This window comes from Lissotriton helveticus, chromosome 10 (assembly GCF_964261635.1).
Source record: "Lissotriton helveticus chromosome 10, aLisHel1.1, whole genome shotgun sequence".
Taxonomy (NCBI): Eukaryota; Metazoa; Chordata; class Amphibia; order Caudata; family Salamandridae; genus Lissotriton; species Lissotriton helveticus.
Window position 1 is genome coordinate 975,119,166 of NC_136071.1, and position 23,370 is coordinate 975,142,535.

Here is a 23,370-nt window from a genome sequence, read left to right on the forward strand (position 1 = left end):
GTGTCTTTGTATTAAGATTGAGAATGTAGCTGGTCTCCAACAATCTTAACCGCATGCGTGCGGGATTCCGCTCGCACGCTGAGATTTTTTTAATCGCATGTTACGTGACGAGCTGGGCTCGTCATGAGCGTGCGAGGAGGCTACCTCATGACGAGCCCAGCTCGTCATGAGCGTAGAAGGGGTTAACCTTGCCTCTCTGTCTCCCCCTCTTCGCAGTGGCAACACAATATCAATTGCGAAATAACTTAAACAGTTGAGATCGCCCTTGTGATGTGCATTGATGTGCCTAGCCACTGGGTAGGCTTCATCTTTGTTAGTGACGGCCCGCATGTGCTGGAGTATGCGTTTGTGGACCTGTAACTTCGTACTTCCCACGTATCTTAGTCCACAAGCACACTCCAGCACATACACAACAAAATCTGATCTACAGGTGAGTTTCTTATTGATCAGAATGGGAACATCACTAAAGGGGGAAAGGAAACTAGTTTTGTTTCTCCCCAAAGTACAGGCTTTACAGGTGGCACATTTTACAAAACCCTTGCTCTTGTTTAGCCAGTTATTTTTATTGGCCACCTCTGGACTACTCTTAACTAGCATGTCCCCCATTGACCTGGCACGGCTTTATGTTATTGCCGGATAGTCAGTCAATGTTCTGCCAATCACAGGATACCCCATGACAATTGGCCAGTTTTTGCGTATAATCTTCTGTAGTTGTTTGAATTGGCGACTATATGCTGTTATTAGTCTAGGTTGCCCGCCCGTGTTATCTTTGACTTTCTAGGTCTTATTGGGTTCATCTTTCTGGTTGGATAAGATGTTTACTCGGTTCGATCTCGTCATGGCTTTCTCAATCAAGGCCTCCGAGTATCCCCTGTCTTTGAATCTCAACATGCTTTCCAATTGAGCTGCCTGACAAAGTTCTTCTGTGCTGCATATCCTTCTGATCCTCAGCATCTCCCCGTAGGGGATGCTGCGGATCAGGTGGCTCGGGTGATGGCTAGTCGCATGAAGAACCGTATTACCAGCGGTCTCCTTGCGAAATAGCTTGGTTTGTAATCCCCCTTCCCATATTTGGACTTCCACATCTAGGAAATTGACTTTATTTGTACTGACCATACCAGTGAAGCTAAGATTCAAATCATTTATGTTGAGGTCAAAGATAAACTGCTCAGCCTCTGTAGCAATGCCTCTCCAGATTATAAAAAGATCATCTATGAATCTGAGCAGTGACACAACATTATTAGCCATCACCTCTGCATGTTTGGACCCCAGGACCTGCTCCTCCCACAGCCCCATGTGCAAGCATGCGTAGCTGGGGGAGAAGCAGGCCCCCATCGCCACACCTCTCAGTTGTTGGAACACCTGATTCTGGAAAAGAAAATAATTGTTGTTAAGACAATACTCCAACATTTCCATTATCATTCTGTTGTGTTCAAGCATACATGCTGGTCTTTTGTTTAAGAAGTGAGCAACCGCTCTCAAACCATCTTTATGGTTTATACTCGTGTATAGAGCAGTCACATCAAGTGTGATCAGTAAATAGTCATTGTCCCACACAATTGTCTTGATTTTATCTAAAATGTCTGTGGTGTCTCTTATATAGGATGGCAAAGTTTTTACAAATTCCTGAAGGAAATGGTCGATGTAGCGGGATGCATTCTCAAATGTCCCTCCCGTGGCCGATATAATCGACCGGCCCGGTGGCTTTGACCTGTCCTTGTGGACTTTCGGAATTAGATAGAATACCGGAGTCACTGGGTGGTTTGTCTTTAAAAACTTCAATTCATCCCCACTCAGCAGACCTTGTCCTCTCCAGGAATACAATTTGGTGTTAAATTTGTCCCAAGCCAAGCGCATAGTCTGCCCATCACTCCTGATGTAGCACTGCCTGTCGTTCAGCTGCTTTAGCGCTTCCTCCATGTACATGTTCATTGGCCAGAGGACAACATTGCCCCCTTTATCAGATTGCCTGATGACTACATTGTTATTATCCTGTAGTTTTTTCATCAGGCTGCCAAATGTATTGTTGTACTTCCCTTGTTTTTTATCGAAACTGATTGATTTACTATACAGTTTCTTAAGTTCTGACACCACTAAGTCACTGAAGACATCAATATTGTCGTGTGCCATTATGGGGTTAAAGATCGACTTGGGTTTGAATAATGTGTTCCCTGGAGCATTAGTTGAAATAGAAATATCTTCCTCCAGAGACCCCTCAATGTCCCCTTCCCTTAGGAGATCCTGTAGATCACATTGTAGTTCATACTCGCCTACAGACATTGCCACTGACTCCACTCCTCCTGTATTGGCGACCGTCAGGGGTTTGCACGTTTTATGTTTATTGACCAGAAATAATTTTCTCAGTTTAAGTTTCCTGGTAAATTTAAACAGATCCAATCTGGTCCGCGCGTAATTAAAAGTACTAGGTGGACAGAATGACATCCCCAGTGAAAGCGTTCTTAGTTCCCCAGGGCTTAACAGTATATCAGTGAGGTTCACAATTGTCTTATTATCACTTACTGTAAACTTCATCGGCGGTTCCATCTTTTGTAGGTCTTTCTTTTTGTTACTGGATTGGCAGATTTGTCTTGCTGTACTGCATTTCCTCCGTTGTTTGCGCTTGATGTTGCGCCTTTGGTTGTTCCGGAGTTTGAAGCGTGGGATCTCAGTGATTGCTTGCGGTCGTGTCTCAGGCACTCCACTTCCTGGGCCAACGACCGTTTTGTAAACCCCAACTGCCCTGTTACCGCCATTTGCTCCGCTTCTGAGTCACTGCTGGGTACTGAACTGAAATCAGTGGAGGATACCGAGGCCTGCTCCACATTGGCTGTTACCTGTTGTTGGAGTGATGGGACGCCCTTTGGAGGATCAAATTTCCTAGAAAACGTATAGATCCACCCATTCTGGTAATCCAGCTTATCCCTTTGAAACTTGGAAGTTTTTCTTTTTTTGATTACCTCCTCTTCTCTGTTTAGTCTTACCAGCATTTCCTCCCTGAGCTTTTTCTCCTGGGGTCCTTCGTTCAATGCCCGTATTTGTTCATTCAGTTCCTTGATCTTGGTTTGAAGTTTAGCGCCATCGCTCTCAGCATACTGAATTAGAATCCGCATGAGGCGACTGGAATTGTATAAATTGCACTGCGCCCAATCCTGCAGCATATTGGGGTCAGGGTTCTCGTAACTGGGGGCCAGCATCAGTCTCAGGCCCCGCGGGACACGTCCCACTTCTAGGTAGCGACTCAGAGACTTCTGCTCCCACCACTTGGATTGTTCTGTCCGCATGGCTTTTTCTAATTGTTTAAATAAGGTCTTAATCTGGCTGCCCCCTGTTTCCACTGATGACATTTGCCCCACATGCTGAGTGTTCATTATGGGGGTGTTGTCAAACATACTTAATGCAGCCTCCTCTCGCTTCTTGGCCATATCCTCGGCGTCCATGGCGCTGCACTGAATTGTATTGCTATTCAAACGAGCACCCGCGCTCTCGAGCACAAATCCTTGGTGGCTTCGCTCGTATGCGCGGTCCTACTCCTGCTCCGGCTAAATGTACTTTGCAAACGCTTCTGTTCACCAGCCGTCTCCTCGGTGCAGACTCGATCACGGCCGTGAGAGTCAGCTTCCGTTCGCTGCTGGTTACAAGCGGATGTTGCTTGCTGGGGGTTTGAGCGGTTGCTCCTACCGGAGCAGGGAAAATGCTACCGGAAGTACCGATGGCTCGCTTCTTTTCCGCTCTACCCTACTTGCAGGAGGGGTCCGTGATTACACCAAGAAGCATACCGGTGTAGATAAATCACAAAGAACTTCGATCCCACACCCTTCACTGGATGTGATAAACAAAACGGACCCAAACAGAAGGTTTTGCTTATTCCTTTATTCTGTGCAACCCACGATCGCCATGACGCGTTTCGGGCCCTGGAGCCCTTGATCACATGACTTGGCCAAAATTAACTAGTGATTTTAAAATGCGAGGTGAGATCACGTGATTCTGGGCCTATAGACAAGGAAAACAGACTTCTGCCTAATCCAGTTAGATACACAGTATCGAATCACATCAGTGTCTCAAGATAACCCCTTCCCTTGCAAACCAAGTATTAATTTCTATTATGTACATTTCATTAATTAAATAGTTGGTTAATTAATATACAAATATATATACACGGTAAATATATAATGCAGCCTAATTCATCACATCTACATCAAATGTAACATTTCGGCTAACATACACACATACATACATATATATACACATACACATATATATCCACATATCCCGTAGGTGAGGAGATTAATACATTTTACACTGAAAGGAATATGCTACTTACCAGTATGCATCTGTTCTTGGCATGTAGGGCTGCTGATATTTATATCTATGCATAGATCGCCGCCTAGTGTTGGGTACGGATGATTGCACATTGTTGTCCTGGAAGAGTCTTCGAAGTATCACGAGATAGGTGGCTCCTCCCGTGGACTACAGTGCGCATGGGCATCTCCTCCATGCTCAGATTGTTTTTCGCCATTGTGGCAGAGATGGAGTGTGATATAGTAAGTGATGACCATGCGTTAGAATAAGTGTGAATGCTACAGCTGCGACAGGCACCGGGGAGGAGGGCGGGAGCATATTCCGTTCGAGGCATGTGGGCTGCTGAATTTATATGTATGCATAGAATAAATAGTAGTACCCTCCTTATTGGCGGTTGCCCGTGCCAGCTGCAGCAGTCTGAAAGAGAGTACTGAGAACAGCCTGACCTACAGCAGCTTGCTGTTTTGAGTGTACATCCACGCAGTAGTGTTTGGTGAATGTGTGTATGGTGGTCCATGTAGTTGCTCTACATATGTCCTGTAGAGGAATGTTACCTAGGAAAGCCATGGATGCCCCTAATTTGCGTGTGGAATGCGCTCTTGGGGGAACTGTTAACGTGCGTTTAGCCTTTTGAGAACAGCTCTGGATGCACTTAACAATCCATCTGGCTATACCTGATTTAGAAATCGGGTTGCCTTTGTGATGTGGAGAGAAGGCAACGAACAGTTGTTTAGTTTTCCTGAAGTCTTTAGTTCTGTCTATGTAATACAGGAGAGCCATTTTAACATCAAGTGTGTGTAGCGCTCTGTCTGCCACTGAATCAGGATTTGGGAAGAATACAGGTAGTTCGATAGTTTGGTTAATGTGGAACTGTGACACTACCTTGGGCATAAACTTGGGGTTGGTGCGTAGCACAACCCTATTAGCATGAATTTGAATGAAAGGCTCCTGAACAGTGAGGGCTTGCAGCTCGCTAACTCGTCGTAGCGACGTAATTGCGACCAGAAAAGCCACTTTCCATGTGAGAAATTGTATCTCACAAGAGTGAAGAGGTTGAAATGGTGGGCCCATGAGCCTGGTGAGGACTATGTTGAGGTTCCAGACCGGCGAAGGCGGGTGTCTTGGAGGAATGACCCTTTTCAGTCCCTCCATAAAAGCTTTAATGGCAGGTACTCTGAAAAGGGATAGGTGCTGTCTATTTTGAAGATAAGCCGCCAATGCTGCTAAATGTATCCTGATGGAACTATACGCTAGATTACATCTGTATAGGTGCAGCAAATAACATATGATGTTTTGCGTGGAAGCATCAAGTGGATTTATGTTATTATTGGAGCAATAGATAACAAAACGCTTCCATTTTGCAGCGTAGCAGGCCCTGGTGGTAGGTCGCCTAGCCTCCTTTATGATGTCCATATAGTCAGGAGGCACTTTCAGGTAGCCAAACTCTATGACCTCAGGAGCCATATTGCAAGGCTCAACTGCTGCGGATCTGGGTGCTGAATGTCTCCATGGCTCAGAGTGAGGAGACTGGGTGTGAGTCTTAGGCGCTGGTGGGGAACCACGGAAAGTTCCAGGAACGTGGTGTATCATGCCTGCCTTGCCCACGTTGGAGCAACCAGGATGAGCGTCACGGAGTGTTGCCTCAGTTTGCGTGCCACCAGCGGTATGAGTGGTGCTGAAGGAAAGGCGTACGCAAATTTGTTCGACCAGTTCATTCATATCGCATTGCCCTGAGACTGCGGGTGTGGGAACCTGGTGGCGAAGGTGCGGCATTTTGCGTTCTCGTGTGTGGTGAAGAGGTCTATCTCTGGACGACCCCACTGCTGGAAATATGGTTGGAGCACTGAGGGATGTATCTCCCACTCGTGCATCTGATGGCTGTGTCTGCTGAGTAGGTCCGCTATCTGGTTGTCCTTGCCTGAGAGGTGTTCCGCCATGAGGAACATGTTCCTTTGAATGGCCCACTTCCACATGCACTGTGCTAGGTGTGACAATTGTGGAGAGTGTGTACCCCCCTGCTTCAGGATGTAATACATCGCAGTCATGTTGTCCGTCCGGATCAGCACGACTTTGTTGCAGAGATGCAACTTGAATGCCTTCATCGCCATGAAGATTGCCATCAGTTCCAGTAGGTTGATGTGCATCTTCTGCTGTTGCGGTGTCCATAGTCCCTGCACTGTATAGTGGAGGGCATGCGCTCCCCAGCCCCGGAGATATGCGTCCGTCGTCAGTACTATCTGTGATACAGGCTCTTGGAACGGTCGTCCCCTGCAAAGGTTTTGTGTGTTCCACCAATGCAGAGAGTTGTATGCACGACCGGTCACCAACACTAGGTCTTTTAGCTGTCCTTGAGCCTGGTTCCACTGGCGTGCCAAGCATTCCTGAAGCGGACACATGTGTAGCCTCGCGTGTGGGACTATAAAGATGCAGGAGGCCATCATGCCTATTAGTTGCATGAACACCTGCGCCGGGAGTGAGTGTTGTGGCCTGAATTTTTGAATTAGCACTTGCATGCTGTTGACTCTCGCTGAGTTTGGTTGCGCTGTGGCAGCGAGCGTGTTTATTTCTGCGCCTAGGTACTGCTGTACATGTGCGGGGTGAAGATGGGACTTCTGGTAATTGCGCGAAAATCCCAGACTGTGTAGGAGGTGAATTGTGCGGGACACGTGGCCCGCACACTGCTGGGCTGACTTTGCCTGTACAAGCCAGTCGTCCAGATACGGATAGACATGGATGTGTTGCCTCCAAAGATGCACGGCTACTGTCGCTAAGCACTTCGTAAACACTCTTGGGGCTCTAGTGACCCCGAAAGGCAGGACTTTGAACTGGTAATGCTGGTTGTTGATGGTGAACCTGAGATATTTCCTGTGACTTGGGTGAATGGGAATGTGGAAGTAGGCATCCTTTAGATATAATGTTGCTAGGAAATCTCCTTGACTGAGCAACGGCAGAACTTGCTGTAATGTTAGCATGTGAAAGTGTTCTGACAGGATGTATTGGTTTAGAGGTCTGAGGTCTAGAATGGGCCTGAGAGACCCGTCTTTCTTTGGGATTAAGAAGTACAGTGAGTACACCCCTGTACCCTGCTGTTCCAAAGGCACGAGTTCTATGGTGCCTTTTTGCAGCATGGATATGACTTCCTGCTGCAATAAGTGCATGTGCTCGGCGGACATAGGACGGTGCCTTGGGGGTATGTTGGGTGGAGTGGAGGTTAGTTCTAGACAATAACCGTGTTGTATAAGTTGTCTCACCCACCTGTCCGTGGTAATGCTTTCCCAGACTGGCAGAAACTGCTGGAGTCTCCCCCCGACCGGTGTCATATGGTCGGGGGGCAGTGACAAGACGTCACTGCTGGTTAGTGGTGGAGGATCTGGTATTATTTCCACGTCCTCTGCCCTTGCTGCTGTTCCCACGGTATCCACCCCTATTGTTCTGGTTATAGGTGGTTTGTGTGCCCCCCTTGGTGTATTGGGCTTGTTGCGATGCTTGTCCTCTTGAGGCTCCCCTGTTACCGGAGCAACGAAAGGAACCGCCCCTGAACTGCTGAGACTGCAGAGCTCCCATGGATTTCGCAGTTTGTGTCCTTTTTAATCTTTTCAAGAGTGGTGTCTACCTCCGGATCAAACAGGAAGTCAGGCTTTACTGGCTGATTGAGCAGGGTAGGTTGGATCTCCGATTTAAATCCAGAGATGCGGAGCCAGGCATGCCTCCTGAGCATAACGCTAGTGTTTATGGCCCTAGCTGCCGTGTCGGCTGCATCCAACGCGCACTTAATGGACGCGATGGAGATTAACTTCCCTTCCTGTATAAGCATTTCTGCTCCCTCCTTATAAGTATCTGGCAGGTGTTGCAGTAACTGCTCTAACGTGTCATAGTGTGCCCTTTCATATCTTGCTAACAGGGCTTGGGTATTGGAGATTCTACAAATATTAGCAGCTTGAGCTGCCACACGTTTTCCAGAGGCCTCCAAGATCTTGGATTCTTTGTCCGGAGGAGGAGCATCACCCGTTGTCTGAGATTTCTCTCTTTTGCGAGCATTAGCCACCACTAAGGAGTCCAGTGGGAGTTGGCCCTTGATGTAGGTAGGATCCACTGGCACAGGCCGGTACTTCCTCTCAATTCTTGGGTTCACCACCCTTGCTTTAGTGGGCTCTTTAAAAATGTCACTGGCATGTTTGAGCACACCTTTGAGCATAGGCAGAGTTTTGATAGACCTTTCTGATGTGGAAAACGTATCAAAAAGAAAGTCTTCTTCCACTGGGTCAGCGTGCACATCTACGTCACGGTTATGTGCTGCCCTCTCAATCAGTGCGTTGAACGCAGCAGTATCTTCAGTAGGCGAAGGCTTGATAGCATATGAAAGAGTATCAGGGGTGGTGTGCGGCTCAGCAGGGTCCACAGTGTCAGCCCACGGCTGGGACTCATCTTGATCAGTATCAATAGGATAGTTAAACTGGTCCTCATTGTCCCCTCCCTCCACATCCTCATTGACATTTGTGGGAGAGTAGGTATAGTCCGGACCATATGATTGCATGGGCTCAAAAAGAATAGAAGAGGTGGTAGAGTCTTGCTTTTTCTTTAGTGGTATCCTATAATGTTCCATAGGCGCTTCAGGCCTGATTTTACGCTTGTAAACGGTGAGTCGACCTGATTCGGAGTCGATGTAGAGTTTCGACTGGTTGTGGTGGGACGGTGGCTGGAATACAACGTCTTCCGTCCGAGGCCGAGTGGTTGCGGCAACCGACTTGGAAGAGTCGGTAGCCTGTGTATGTTGAACAGGGTTAGGCCGTGCTGTCGGGGGTAGTCCGAACTTTATCAGCGCCGTAAGCATCGGCGACGGACTGACTTTCTTCGATGGAGGCGGTGTCTTCGATTCGACCGACTCCGACAGTTCAGTGCGTTTGAGGCTGTGCGTCGATTCGAGCCATTGTTGCGCAGCAGGAACGCCCTTGGGCTTCGACGCGGTAGGGTCCTTCGATCCGACTTTCGGCTTCGGGTGCCTTGACCAACAGTGACTTCTTTAACTTCGGATCGATGGTCTTCTGGGCCTCGAGTCCTTCGGAAGAGTCGCCATCTTTGGAGCCGGAAGTCGACGTCGACGGGAGCGTGACGTGTTTTACTGTAGACACAGGCGTAGTCGATCCGATCTTCGGTTCGACGCACCCTTTCGATCCCGAGGGGTCGAGGGCACGTTTCGACTTGGAATGTTCCGAAGTCGTCGAGCCGATGGTTGTTTTAACTAGTGTCGGATTCGATTGCGTGTCTTTTGGTTTCATTTCGATTTCTCCACTGAGTGTGGCCGATCGACCGATGGCTCTTTGGAAATGTTCTTAGTCGGGCCTTGAAGCGGGACTAGAGAACGGTGTTGAAGATCTTGGCTAAGGCCTTCCGGCGATGCCTCGACCTGAGCCGTGGAAGAGTCTTTATGGGGCCCCGCTACTGCGGTTGGGCCTAGCTCCTCGCTTGAGTCGTCGTCGACGGCTCCGATAGGTTGTACATCGTCTCCTACCTCGACGATGTCTTCATCATGGACGTAGAGTTCTTCCTCGTCCTCGTTGTAGGTGGAGTCTGGCTCCGACGCAGGATCCGAGTGCTCCGGATCTTCTTCTTGTACATGTTCTTCGTCGTCACCACCGAAGATGTTTTCCGGGTCTGGTGCCGATTCTCGCGCCGACTGTCGTGCAGCGCGTCGAAGACGGAGAGTTTTCTTCGACCTGAATTTCGAACAGGCCATGCAGCTGTCCTCGTCGTGGTCCGGTGAGAGACATTTGTTGCACGTCGATGTGGGGATATTTCGAGTTGCAGACAGGGCAGCGCTTGAACGGACTCCGGTCGATCGTCGAGGGGCCTTTGGTGTCGAAAGGCAAAAAGTCTTCGGAAGTCTAGTTCAAAGAACTGGAAAGGTAAAAGGCACCGAACGAAAGACAATACCGACGCCCCAAAGGCCTTTTGGCCTCGAAAAAGAGTAACTAATATATATTCCGAACGTGAGTTAAGAAGTACATCCGAACCCAATGGCGGAAAAAAACAATCTGAGCATGGAGGGGATGCCCATGCGCACTGTAGTCCAGGGGAGGAGCCACCTATCTCGTGATACTTCGAAGACTCTTCCAGGACAACAATGTGCAATCATCTGGACCCAACACTAGGCGGCGATCTATGCATAGATATAAATTCAGCAGCCCACATGCCTCGAACAACACATTATAAAGTGTTACATGATCCCACAGGTGCATAGCTGCAATCTACGTTTTAGGGATATCTGAAAGAATCCTACGATGAAGAAAAAAGTAAAGTACTCTGCTGGGAAGCAGTGGGCTGGAGGCAGTAAGTCATTAGCATGCAAAGAAAATACAGAACAAATTACAGATTGCTGCAAAAACCTGGGGCAGCGCAGTACAGAAGACTACACTTCAGTGTCTTAAAGCTCAAAAACTGGGCAAAATCAGAATAGGCAGAACATCTTACTTAAGCACCGATGGAAGCAGCACATGCCGTTGCTAATGGTCCAAAGCCAAATTACAGGTACTGCCTACCACCCCCGTGTGGTCATTTTCTGTATAGCTTAAAACAGCTTTGGGCAATACTGCAATCGTTCCTAGCCTAACATTAAATGACTGTCACTTTCCATAACAAATAGCATCTTAAGCGGTTTTCTATTCCTGCCACAAAGTAATGAAACAGCTATATCTACTCTTAACGGGATAAGGCTAAACAAAAAAAACAACAACAAAAAAAAGAGTCACTTTGCAAACCAAAAATAGTAAGCCACAAAATGGTCTGAATGCATACACATATCCTTTCGTCTACGTAGACTGTTAACTTTTTATTATTAAAAAAGTTTCCTGTGTTAATCTCAAGGAATCATTTCAAAATACGCATTTGCAACATGTGCTTCTCATACCCCACTGATACACGATTCTTTAAAGTTCATGCATTTAGTAGACGGCTTATTTAATCAAATCACAAATCTCACTTACACAACTTAATATTGTCCATTGAATCCGAAAATACCAATCTAAACCATCCAGGTTCATAGCAGTAAAATGCTTGACCGGGGCTGATGTACAGTTTTTCTTCAAGAAGTGTCCACCATAATTCCAGTTCAGATTCAAACGTTTGAGTCTTCATAAACTACAAATATGAGGCAAAAATGTGTGAGAAATAAAAAAAATTTTTAAACCTGTCCATTTTAAAATGCAGTAACACAATTAGACTACGGCATTTCAGGATAAATACTTATGAGTAAGAAACCAGTTACTTCTTTATAACAATTAACATTTTAGGCATAGATCATATAAACTATAAATCATCATCTTGACCAGAGTAAGCCCACAATGCCCAAGTATATAGGTGCCACTGTTAAACTGTGTTTGCACCCTTATACTTTGTGATTTTTTTTTTTAAACATATTTGTGACAACTCCCTTTCTTCATCAGAGAGGGTTCAACGTGCATAATTATTACTACAGGTAAGCAGCTAGTTACTTTGCAGCACATATCTATTCTATGAGGAAATGCTGAGCAAAGATTATTTAGCGGTCTCCTCCTGGCCCTGGGTCTCTGGTGTTCTGTTGTGAATGGAATTTTGAAGGGTACAAGAAAGATCAAGAATGTCAATCATAAAGCTAGTGATGAATGTTTAGCATAAAAATCAGTCAGAACGGAGAGATATAGAATTTAATTAAATAATATTAAAATTTCCACTTAAGCTCTTATTACAAGTGCCTCGAAAACTATGATGGGGCTGGTCACGAGTGACCTGTACCATCAGAATATTCAACTATGAGGAAATCCTACTGTTCTGTGGTTTATAACCCAGGGCTTTCACCCGCTGCACAAGGATGAAGTTTCCTGGAAAAGTACTGGGGAAAACATGTGGGAATCGCACAGTAAATCAGACTGATGGGTGTTATTCTTCAGCAAGTTGTATGCTCTGTTATTTCCCTCATCCCAGAATTACTGGGACCCCCAATAATGTAATTCAGAAAAAGGGAAATCATTTGGGTTGTTCCAGACCACTAGTAACGGGGGTCTTATTTGGCATGATGCCTGAATTTTTAGATCAAGAGATTCTACTCTTTGACTTTATTCTGCTCACTTAAAATTGGTTAATGGCCTTCTTGAAAGTTACCAAATTCGAGAAAGGGCACTTAAATGGCTAAAGCACCTCCTTATAAAAAAAATCTGATTTAAAAGCACTACCTGAAAAATTCTGGAATAGCAGTTTGTTAATTTTCCCTCTATTACCATCCCCTCTACCTAGAACATGGTCATGAAGAAGCTGGTAGTAATTGATTTTAAATGAAAAGGCAACTGTTAGTTTTGAAAGATATTTACAAGTGGGACCTTAAATCATAACTTAAACCATAACCTGTGGGTGAGCCGAATTACTCTTAAGTTTTACAGCTCTTTAAGGACATTATAAAGTGATTTGTGCACTATATAAATGTTCTAATGGGACTACCAAGATCAGCAAACACGGCCACTGTAGCTTGGTGTAAAGCAGCTTTTAAAGACAGTTTCTTTTGGCTAAATTGCAAAGATATTTTAGTTTTTGTGGTCCAGTATGGTAATCGATTTACTCTACATTCAGAGAAAGTGCAAGAGGACAGTACTATCCCCAAAAATATACGGCCGGATGCATCAATGCACCGATTCCCTAATTGTGAATCAGTGCGATTGACAATCAAAAAAATTGCAAATCGGCATGCATGAAAGTGTGTAGAACACTTTCTGCAATTCCTAGGGGATGACAAATGACCTACCTCATGAATATTAATGAGGTAGGCATTTTACGACCCCCTGGGAATCGCAAAAATCACAGGGATGGTGGCTTGCTGGGGTCAGCAGACTACCATATCCTTGATTGCTTTTAAATAAAGCAATTTCTTTTTGTAAAGGAGCCCATTTTCCTTAAAGGAAAACGGGATGCTTTACAAAAATAAAAATGAAAGTTTTCCTTTCATTTTTTAAGAGCCGGCAACCACTGCCTGCTCTAATAAAACATGCTTTCACAAACATTCGCAAAGGGGAAGGAGTCCCTCAGGGACCCCTTCCCATTTGCACATGGGTTACCACCTACGTGAAGTAGGTGGTAAAATGCAAAAAAAATTCGACTGATTCAGTATTAGGAAGGGACGCCCTAAACACACCCCTTTCTAATAGCGAATCTCAAACCCATTTTGCGATTCGGTAACATGTTACCGAATAGCAAAGTAGGGTGTGCTGCATCCGAAAAGCATTTTTTGCGTTTGCCATGACAAAAATGCTTGAGGCATGTGCGCCCCATAGTGTTTTGTGAAGATTCCAGAGCAGAACATCCAGGTTCAGGCTTTTCATAGTTGGGGCTTAAAGCATTACAAGTTATGGTACAGAGAATTGTGAACCCATGGTGATAGAATTTGGTTGGAAAATCATGGTAATACAATGGAACCAGTTCATAAATCCGAAGACTACCGGCCCATCAGTGGCAGTGATTTATTCGAATCAGTGTTGGGAGTGTTTTCACATTTTCTCTCTCCCTCCCTCACTCCCTGTGTCCCCCGGAGCACAGAGGTGCCCAGAACTGTGGGTTCAGGGACCACCAGACTAGAGCATGCTTGCTGAAGCATGAAGGTGTCAATTCCTAAAAGCTATGCTTTACAGAAGAGACTAATTACATTCTTTAGCGCAATTCATTGAGTGATTTATATTTCACCAATCAGTGGTAAAAGGCCTAACAGGATTAGCTGGTCTAACAATGTGTGAGTTATGGTTTGGATGGCTGCTGTGCAAGTTATGGTTCATGGTACTAACCATAACTGGTAACTTACTACGTTTTATCTTAATCAGCAACCATAACAGAACTTTAACTGTGCTTTTTTAATGTGTCTATCTTTCTCTATGTATACATTTACATTCCTACACACACACGAACGTATAAACACACTCCCCTAACGTTGCTCACTATAAGGAAGAGATTTTACATTGCAGACGTTTAAGGCGTTTTAAAAAGGGACATCACAGGTGCAAACACAGCCAGTTTTTACAGTAGTTTTGCTGCCCATTAAAAGGTTATGCTGCTTTATCTCAATAACAAAAGTATATACTAGTGTAGAATTGCTAGAATCATGCTTACTTTTCGGAAGTCAGCCCATACGTATAGTCCGCCTGAGCACCTGTGAACTGGTATTCCAATCTCATTAAGCCCAGTAACCAGAAAGTTCTGTGCCTCTCGGAGTCGCCGTTTATTGGTTGGAAAAAACACATTATCTAACCAATCTGTTAGGAGAGAAAGGTGAAAACGTATATTAGTTTTCTAATCTATACAGTTGAGCAAAGCTAGAAGTAGCGATATATTAATTTCTGCTTACCTCTATCACTGATCATTTCACTTAGAACATACTGGATAGGGCCTGCGCACTGGTGGAAAGATGCTAGCTTCGAAACTGCTCGGCAAACTTGTTGGTTTGCGGTGTGCAACACCCCAACTCTGACGCCAGCCATTGCAAAATCCTTGAAGGAAGGAAGGATTACTGTGTTAATAAACATCTACAATAACACATGGTTTCCATGTTAAAGTGGAACACCTCGGACCAAAAAAACTATTTTAGTCCAAGTTGCACTCTTTTACAAACAAACTGCATAAGTAGCAGGTCTGAATCATATCGTTGCAAGTACAACATTTTCCATCCATTATTTGTGCATAATTCATCTTAATGAACACATTATTACAAAACACTTTGATACCACAATAAATGGAAATACAGGGGAAATAAGACAAAAACAAAGCTACATAAAGTGCTGTGCAAGAATGCAACAGTTCCACATAAAGGTGGGTTCCCTACTGCAAATGTTTACAGAGTTGTGTATGCGGATGTGTAGTTTTTCCATGGTTTTATTTCCAGGTGTACCGCACAGTGAATTTAGGGGCTTGTTTCAGGACACCACGCCAATAAAGAGGAACTTACGTAGAGTGCCACCAGCAAAGAGAGATAGGTTGTTAATTAGCAATGCGACTATCCGTTTGCCAAGGGAGTGCAAGGGACAAAGGGCTCTTGAATGGAGTATACCGTACGTTCTCTCACTATAGGTTTCTAGTTACTGTCAAGTTGCTCACTGTATAAATCGGAAATTGAACAAACAAGTTTGAAGTCGCAGTTTAGGGTTTGCACGAAAAGAAATTCTTAGAGCTTATAAAACCTCAGCATCCAATGTAAAAAGGTGCCCAATACCAACACTGTCCATTGCATTGGTACAGTATTTGTTGTTGGCAACACTGCTAAACGTTTACAATTCATTAACATTTCTGCTGAGGTTTCAGTCTGTTGCAAAGGCAAAGGTCACTACAGCCCGACCTGATGGTTCTGATTTGTGCGCTAGAGATAACAGGCACACAATAACGGTTTCACATGGAGATTGTTCTAGCGTACCTACAGCTGATCAAATGGAAAAAAGGTATTTTATAATTCAGAAATAGGAATAATTAATTGCTGTTAATGTACATAGCATTTAGTTGTTTTGATTTGACATTGCTGAATTTACTTGATAATACCTGGTCAGTGATACCTAAATGCTTATCTTAAGGTTAGGTTTGTTATGCTAAAGTATCAGGATCCGGGCGGACGGCACCTCTGGGCGTAGGTAATTTACGGGGAGTCGCGTGTGTTGAACATAGACATGGCGTGAAGAACACCCGCGCTGTCGGAGCCCATGAAGAGAGTACAATTCTCCTTCAAAGCCTTTTCTGACTCCTGTGAAGTTCAGTGAGTCACCACGGACAATATCCGTGAGTATTATTTCTGAAAAAAATCTATTTTTCACACTGAGATCCTCACGGGAGGGTGCGCCTTAGCGAGCGCACACCATCGGAGGACCCCCTTGAGGTTTTTTACATTTAGGTCCTGACGAATGCTGAGCGAACTAGCAATTCTAACAGCAGAAACATGTTTACCAATTGAATTCAGGAAACGGGTTTCTTAATATAGAACCTAGGTTTGTCCGCCTTGCACTGATTTTAAACCCAATACTGGTTGACCTTTATTAAAAAAAAATTATGGGTTACAACCATGTATTTTTTAATTTCACTCACAGTTTAATTCACATATCAGTTAGAGCACTGTTGCACACACCATCATCCCGCTCCGCTGTAATTCAGGCGTTATAGCACGCTGGGGAGGCACTCGGTCACCCCAGCGGGGACCCTATGATGAAGCATGTCACCAACTAGTGGTGAGTGCGGGTCCTTTTAAAAAGAGAAAGAATTTTCATTCTCTTTTTTGTTTGCACAAGGGCTAAGGATGCCTTTCTTGGGTGTTTTATCATTTTTTGGTTTGCTTTTTAAGGGGGTTAAAGACAAAAGAAAAGAGAATATGTGGATACCCTCTTATATATTCTTCATAAACCTTTTTTTCAATTTTTCACAAAGTCACTCTTTAGTTGTTTAACAAATAAATCGGAAATTGAACAAACAAGTTTGAAGTCGCAGTTTAGGGTTTGCACGAAAAGAAATTCTTAGAGCTTATAAAACCTCAGCATCCAATGTAAAAAGGTGCCCAATACCAACACTGTCCATTGCATTGGTACAGTATTTGTTGTTGGCAACACTGCTAAACGTTTACAATTCATTAACATTTCTGCTGAGGTTTCAGTCTGTTGTAAAGGCTAAGGTCACTACAGCCTGACTTGATGGTTCTGATTTGTGCGCTAGAGATAACAGGCACACAATAACGGTTGCACATTGAAATTGTTCTAGCGTACCTACAGCTGATCAAATGGAAAAAAGGTATTTTATAATTCAGAAATAGGAATAATGAATTGCTGTCAATGTACATAGCATTTAGTTGTTTTGATTTGACATTGCTGAATTTACTTGATAATACCTGGTCAGTGATACCTAAATGCTTATCTTAAGGTTAGGTTTGTTATGCTAAAGTATTGTTCTTGTTCCAAGCCCATGTCGGTATTGTGATTCATTTTATACACGATAGCAGTTTTATTGTGAGGTAATTAGTGTACTGACGTGCATATGAAAGAAAGCGTACACGCTATACAATGTGTGCAAATATGGATTTCCTGAGAACAAGAACTTCCCAAAAAGAGAGTGGGGTTATGATTACTTTCAAGGAAATAAAAAAGAAAACCACCAAGACTGTAGAATATTGCAGCAATAGTATGCGAATCTGTCAGATAATATGGACAAATATTTAACTTAGCCCAGTTTTGCAGCTGCTATGTTCAACCAGCAAACACAAGGAGATGATAGACGGGGCGCTGAAACTTTTCAGACCCTCACCCCCAGTCACAGATGAAATGCGTTACTTACCTGTAACAGCAGTTATCCAGTATTGGTGTCTTTCATAGATTCACATGCCTGAATCATTCCCCGTCGTCGAGACGGGAGCCTCCGGTAAATAAAAAAGTAATGTCCTATAGACATACATAGAGAAAATAGGCCCAAGGGTCTCCCCTTAGTGGCCTTTCCTTGTCCTTATGTAAAAAGGACCAAACTCTTACAGTCAGCCAATCAGCTCCGACCTCCCTCTAGGACCTCCCTGGGAGGAGCCCCAGTCCCTCAGATTTTCGTACGCACCCAACTAGGTTGGCGTAATATTGTTAGAGAGGGATGTGAGACCTTCCAGGGGAGGCGGGAGGGTTGCATGTGAATCTATGAAAGACACCAATACTGGATAACTGCTGTTACAGGTAAGTAACGCATTTCTTATCCAGTATTTGGGTGTCTTTCATAGATTCACATGCCTGAATCAGAATAGCTAGCAATCAGATATGCACCTGCGTGATGGAAATGCTCTGTAGTCACAGTAGACAATGCATGTGTCGTCATACAACATGTGGACAGCATAACAGTAACATCACAATAGCAAGGAACGTGCATACCTGGATGGCGGGATGTAGGAAGGCTCACATCACTGAAAGAGATGGCGAAGCACTGCTTGGCCCACTGCCGCATCCTTCTGAAGTTTGAAACCCAGGCAGTAATGTCTGGAGAAAGTGTGCGGTGACTTCCAAGTCGCCGCTCTGCAAATGTCCAAGATTGGTACCCCAGCGAACAGTGCTGCGGACGTGGACATCGCCCTGGTGGAGTGAGCAGTAACATGCTCAGTTAAAGGCCGTCCGGCCTTGTCGTGGCAGAATGCAATCGCTGAGGATATCCACCTGGAGATGCTTTGCTTCGTGAGAGGCAGGCCCACTCTTGGTCTGCTGTATGCCACAAACAGCTGTGAAGATTTCCTGAGAGCCTTAGTTTTGTCCAGGTAGAATTTTAGGCACCTCTGAAGGTCCAGAGAATGCAGCGCTCTTTCCGCTGCTGTGGACGGATTTGCAAAGAAGGACCTGAGGACAATTGGCTCGTTGAGATGAAAGTCCGAAGGGACTTTAGGTATGAATTTAGGGTTTGGTCTCAGCACTACCCTGTCTTGTCTGAATTGCATATATGGTTCCTGAATGGACAAAGCTTGCAGCTCGCTAACTCTCCTGGCTGATGTTAGAGCGAGCAAGAGTGCTGTTTTCCAGGAGATGTGTTTGATGGATGCTCGATGGATGGGTTCAAACGGACTTCTCATGAGTTGGTTGAGTACCAGATTCAGTTGCCATGTTGGAGGGACTTTCCGAGGCCTCGGAAAGGATCTGTAGAGCCCCTTCAGGAATTGTTTGACTAGTCTACTGGACCACAGAGAAGGTCCTGTGAAAGTCCTAGTGAATCTAGAGATAGCTGCGAGGTGAACCTTTATGGATGCATGTGCCAGGCCTGACTGTGCTAAATGCAGCAGGTATGGTAGTATTTGTTCAGGGGTGACTGAGAGTGGTCGTAGATCCCGATCCACACACCACATGCAGAACCGTTTCCACTTGAGAGTGTAGGTTTTGTTTGTACTATCCGCTCTCGCTTTCGACAGGATATCCCTGCAGTCCTGCGGGATATTTAGTCCACTGAACTCCCTGTGCTCAGGAGCCAGGCCGACAACTTGAGTGATTGGAGGTTCGGGTGTTGCACCTGACCGTTGAACATTGTTAAGAGGTTCGGGTGCTGCCTCAGACGGATCGGTGACATGATGGAAAGTCGAAGTAGATCCGAGAACCAGTGTTGTCTCGGCCAGAACGGGGCAATCAGGATTAGGGTACATGGCTCCGCCTTCATCTTCCTGAGGAGCCTCGGGATCATTGGCAACGGAGGAAAGGCGTACGCAAACGCGCTGGACCATCCGATGGAGAATGCATTCCCCAGAGACCCTTGTTGGGGATGCCAGCTTGCGTAGTGCGGACATTTGGTGTTTTCTTTGGTGGCAAACAGGTCGATGTTCGGGACTCCCCATTGAGAGAAGACGTGTTCCAGGGCGTTGTCGCTCAGCTCCCACTCGTGGGAGAGGGATCGTTGCCTGCTCAGGGCATCCGCGATAGTATTGTCTTTTCCGGGGACATAGTCCGCCTTGAGTTGGATCCCGTGTAACACCAGCCAGTTCCAGATTTTCTGCGATTCGCGTGATAGAGAGAGCGAACGCGTTCCCCCCTGTTTGTTGAGGTAGTGCATCGTCGTGGTGTTGTCCGTTTTGACGAGCACTGGGGAGTTCTGGATGCGTGGCAGGAATGCCTGTAGAGCAAGATATACCGCCCTCAGCTCCAAGAGATTTATATGGAGCAGTTTTTCCTGAGAGTCCCACTTGCCGCTGATTCGAAGATCTTGTAGAACGGCGCCCCATCCTTCCAAGGAGGCGTCCGTGGTGATCACCAGAGGTGTCGCCGGAAGGAGAAACGGTAATCCTACATTCAGATTTTTTCGATTCCTCCACCAAGCTAGGCTTGTGGACATTTTTGGCGTGATTTGCACAATGTCCTCGAAAGAGCCAGTGCTTTGGGTCCATTGGGTTGCGAGAGCTTCCTGCAATGGGCGCATCCTGAGTCGGCAGTGAGGGATAAGGAGTATGCACGAAGACATCATTCCCATGAGGGATGTGTAAGTGCGCACTTTGATGTATGTTTTTGTCGCCACAGCCGTGGCCAGAGATAGTATCTTGTCCGCCCTCTCCTTCGAGGGAAAGGCCTTCACGCACTCCGTGTCCAGGATAGCCCCTAGGAAGGTGATCCTTGTCGTAGGGGTGATGCAGGATTTTTTGAGATTGATGGTTAATCCTAGCCTCTGAAAAAGATTGGTGCAGGCGCAGGAGGATGCTGCCGCGTCCTCGGCTGAGGGTGCTTTCACCAGCCAGTCGTCTAGGTAAGGGAAGACTTGGTGACCCAACTGACGCAGAAATGCCGCCACCGGTGCTAGGCACTTCGTGAAAATCCGCGGCGCGGACTTGAGGCCAAATGGTAGGACTCTGAACTGATAATGTCGGCCCGCCACCTCGAACCGCAGGAACTTTCTGTGACGCTTGAGGATGGGGATGTGGTAGTAGGCATCCTGGAGATCTAAGGATGTCATGAAATCTCCTTGTTCGAGAGTGCCCAGGATTTCTTGAATCGTCACCATCCTGAACGATTGGCTCCGTAGGAAGGCATTGAGTGCCCGAAGGTCTAGAATGGGCCTCCACTTGTCCTCTTTCTGTCTTACAAGAAAGAAGTGTGAATAAAACCCCTTCCCCTTCTGGGATGCTGGAACTCGTTCGATTGCTCTTTTTTGTAGCATTATAGCGAGTTCTAGGGTAAGGAGCCGTAGATGTTTGTGCGTCCGTCTTTTGGGAGGTGTGTTGGGAGGCAGGGATGTGAACTCGAGAGAGTGTCCGAATCTTATAATTTGGAGAACCCATCGGTCCGTGGTGATGTGTTGCCAATTGTCGAGGAAATGGGTCAGTTTTCCTCCAATTTGAAAGGATGTAGAGGGTGGTGGGACTGGCTGGAGTAATCGGTCACTGGCGTCCGCCAGCGCCCCTTTTGGAATTCCTGCCCCTGAAGGTAGATCGTCCGTATGAAGATTGACGGGCTTGTTGTTGTTTATGCTGGTATTGATTTTTGTTGGTAGAGGAATACGAGGACCGGTTCTGGTAGGAACCGCGATAAGAGGACTGACCTCTGGATCGGTTTCCTCGAAAGGACTGGTTCCGGGACTGTAACGTGCCTAGTGCCCTTGCAGTGTCGGTGTCCTTCTTGATAGTTTGCAGTGCCTCGTCGATCTTGTCCCCAAAGAGATGCTGGCCGTCGAAGGGCATGTCCAGCACCTTCAATTGTACTTCCTGGCGGAACGACGTCGCCTTCAGCCATCCTTGACGGCGTAGCACAGCAGCTCCGGCTAGTTGACGGAAGCCAGTCATGGCTGCATCTATAGCGCAGTCAATTATTTCCGCCGCCGAAGATTGACCTTCCGACAGGAGAGCCTTGACCTCCCCCCTTACGGCATCAGGCAGCTCCTTCAGGTATGGGGCTATGTCCTCCCAGAGTTGGCGATTGTAGCGCCCCAACAAGGCAATGGAGTTGGCGATCTTGATGGTCATGGCCGACGTGGACGTGAATCTCTTCCCTATCGTGTCCAGCTTCCTGCCTTCCTTGTCCGGAGGAGCGGACAGTGGGGAGGAAGGGTTGCGGGAGTGTTTCTGGGCCGCCTGCGTGACCACCGAGTCAGGTTTTGGGTGCCCGTTGAGGCAAGCCGCCGCCTTAAGTGGGGCTTTATATTTCTTGTCCAGGCGCGGAACAACCGCAGGCACGGAAGCGGGTGTCAGCATCAATTTCTTGCCCTGTTCCCACAAGAACTCTATGATTGGAATAGATTTGGTTGCCTTTTGTGTCTGCTCTTTGAAGTCATGCAGGAAGCAGTCCGTTTCCGTTGATTCCACTACCATATGGAATCTCTTCGCTGCCCGTTCCACAATTTTGTGGAAGCCTGCTATGTCCACAGGCGGCGAATCCGCCTGTCGCGGTTCAGGTGAAGCCGGGGATGGCGCTACATACTCGTTATCTCCATACTCGTTATCTCCATCCTGGTCCGAGTGGACCGAGTGGACTTCCTGGACCTCTCCTTCCTCCAATTCTTCCTCCTCCTCGTCGTCGTCCGAGGAGTCCATCACCTGAGGCTGGGTCTCACGGTGGGTTTGAGGGAGAGTTTGAGATCGTTTTGGGGCAGACGCTGGCGTATGGTCTACCGGTGTCTGATGACCACTGTCCGCATCCGGGAATCTTTGCTTGTAGTCCTGTACCAGGAACCGCAGGTCATTGACCAGAGTCGCCGGTAGGCATATCATGGGGGTGACCTCCGTGCGGACACTAGTGTGGATGGAGTGTTCCTGAAAAGTTAGCTCCTCCTGCTCCTCATCGGTGCTTTGGCACTTGACGTTGAGGTCCGAGATGGAGGTAGCTGGACCCATGCAGTCATCCTCTTCGGATTCCTCACTTTGGAAGATGTCGTGAGGTGGTTGCATCTCCACTTTGCTCGGAGACGTGGTTTCCGGGGTAATTTGCGTTTTTCTAGACTTGCTAGACGCAGCATGTGTTCCTGTCGACGTCGAGGGCGTCGTCGACGGCGGTAGCATGAGGGACGGCATCTCTACCAGTTCGGATTTTTTCCATGGTTCCGATGCCATCTCCGACGAAGAGTCTTCCTTCGTCGTCGTCGACGGTCCCTTCGTCGACGGTTCCTTCGTCGACGGTCCCTTCGTCGACGGTCCCTTCGTCGACGGTCCCTTCGTCGACGGTCCCTTCGTCGACGGTGCCTTCGTCGACGGTGTCGTCGTCGACTGCGTGGACGACTGTACCTTGGTCGTCGACGACTTCGATGACGATGTTGTCGTCGTCGGTACCTTCGTCGACGGCGAGCCCGCCGTCGACGGTGTCTTCGTCGTCGACGTCTTCGTCGACGTCTGTGAGTTCTTCGACGACGGTGGGCTCGTTAATGACGATGCCGTCGTCGATGGTGTGGTTCTCGTCGTCGACAGGGTCTTCGTCGTCGACGACGATTGCAGTAATATAATAGAGGAAACAGGTCTACCTGATGATGTTGAGGAAGTAGTCGTCGTCGTCGACGCTGAAGGCGATGACGCTGATGTCGTCGACACAGTGGTTGTGACAGAGGTTGTTTTGTGGGTCTGTCTGGTAGACGATGGAGCAGGCCTTTTGAAGGTGTGATCAGCCTGAACAGACACTGAAG

The 23,370-nt window shown here is 46.6% G+C and overlaps 1 protein-coding gene across 1 annotated transcript in view; it reads right to left on the reverse strand.

Moving 5' to 3' along the window:
• LOC144784696 (1-aminocyclopropane-1-carboxylate synthase-like protein 1) overlaps nt 1-23,370 on the reverse strand; it is a 90,276-nt gene that overhangs the window by 6,995 nt on the left and 59,911 nt on the right. Inside the window, exons 11-13 of the mRNA XM_078663647.1 lie at nt 14,654-14,795; nt 14,419-14,561; nt 11,280-11,433 (exon numbers count right to left, since the gene is read on the reverse strand). Coding sequence (XP_078519773.1) covers nt 11,280-11,433; nt 14,419-14,561; nt 14,654-14,795 — 439 coding nt within the window. The remainder of the gene's footprint in view (nt 1-11,279; nt 11,434-14,418; nt 14,562-14,653; nt 14,796-23,370) is intronic.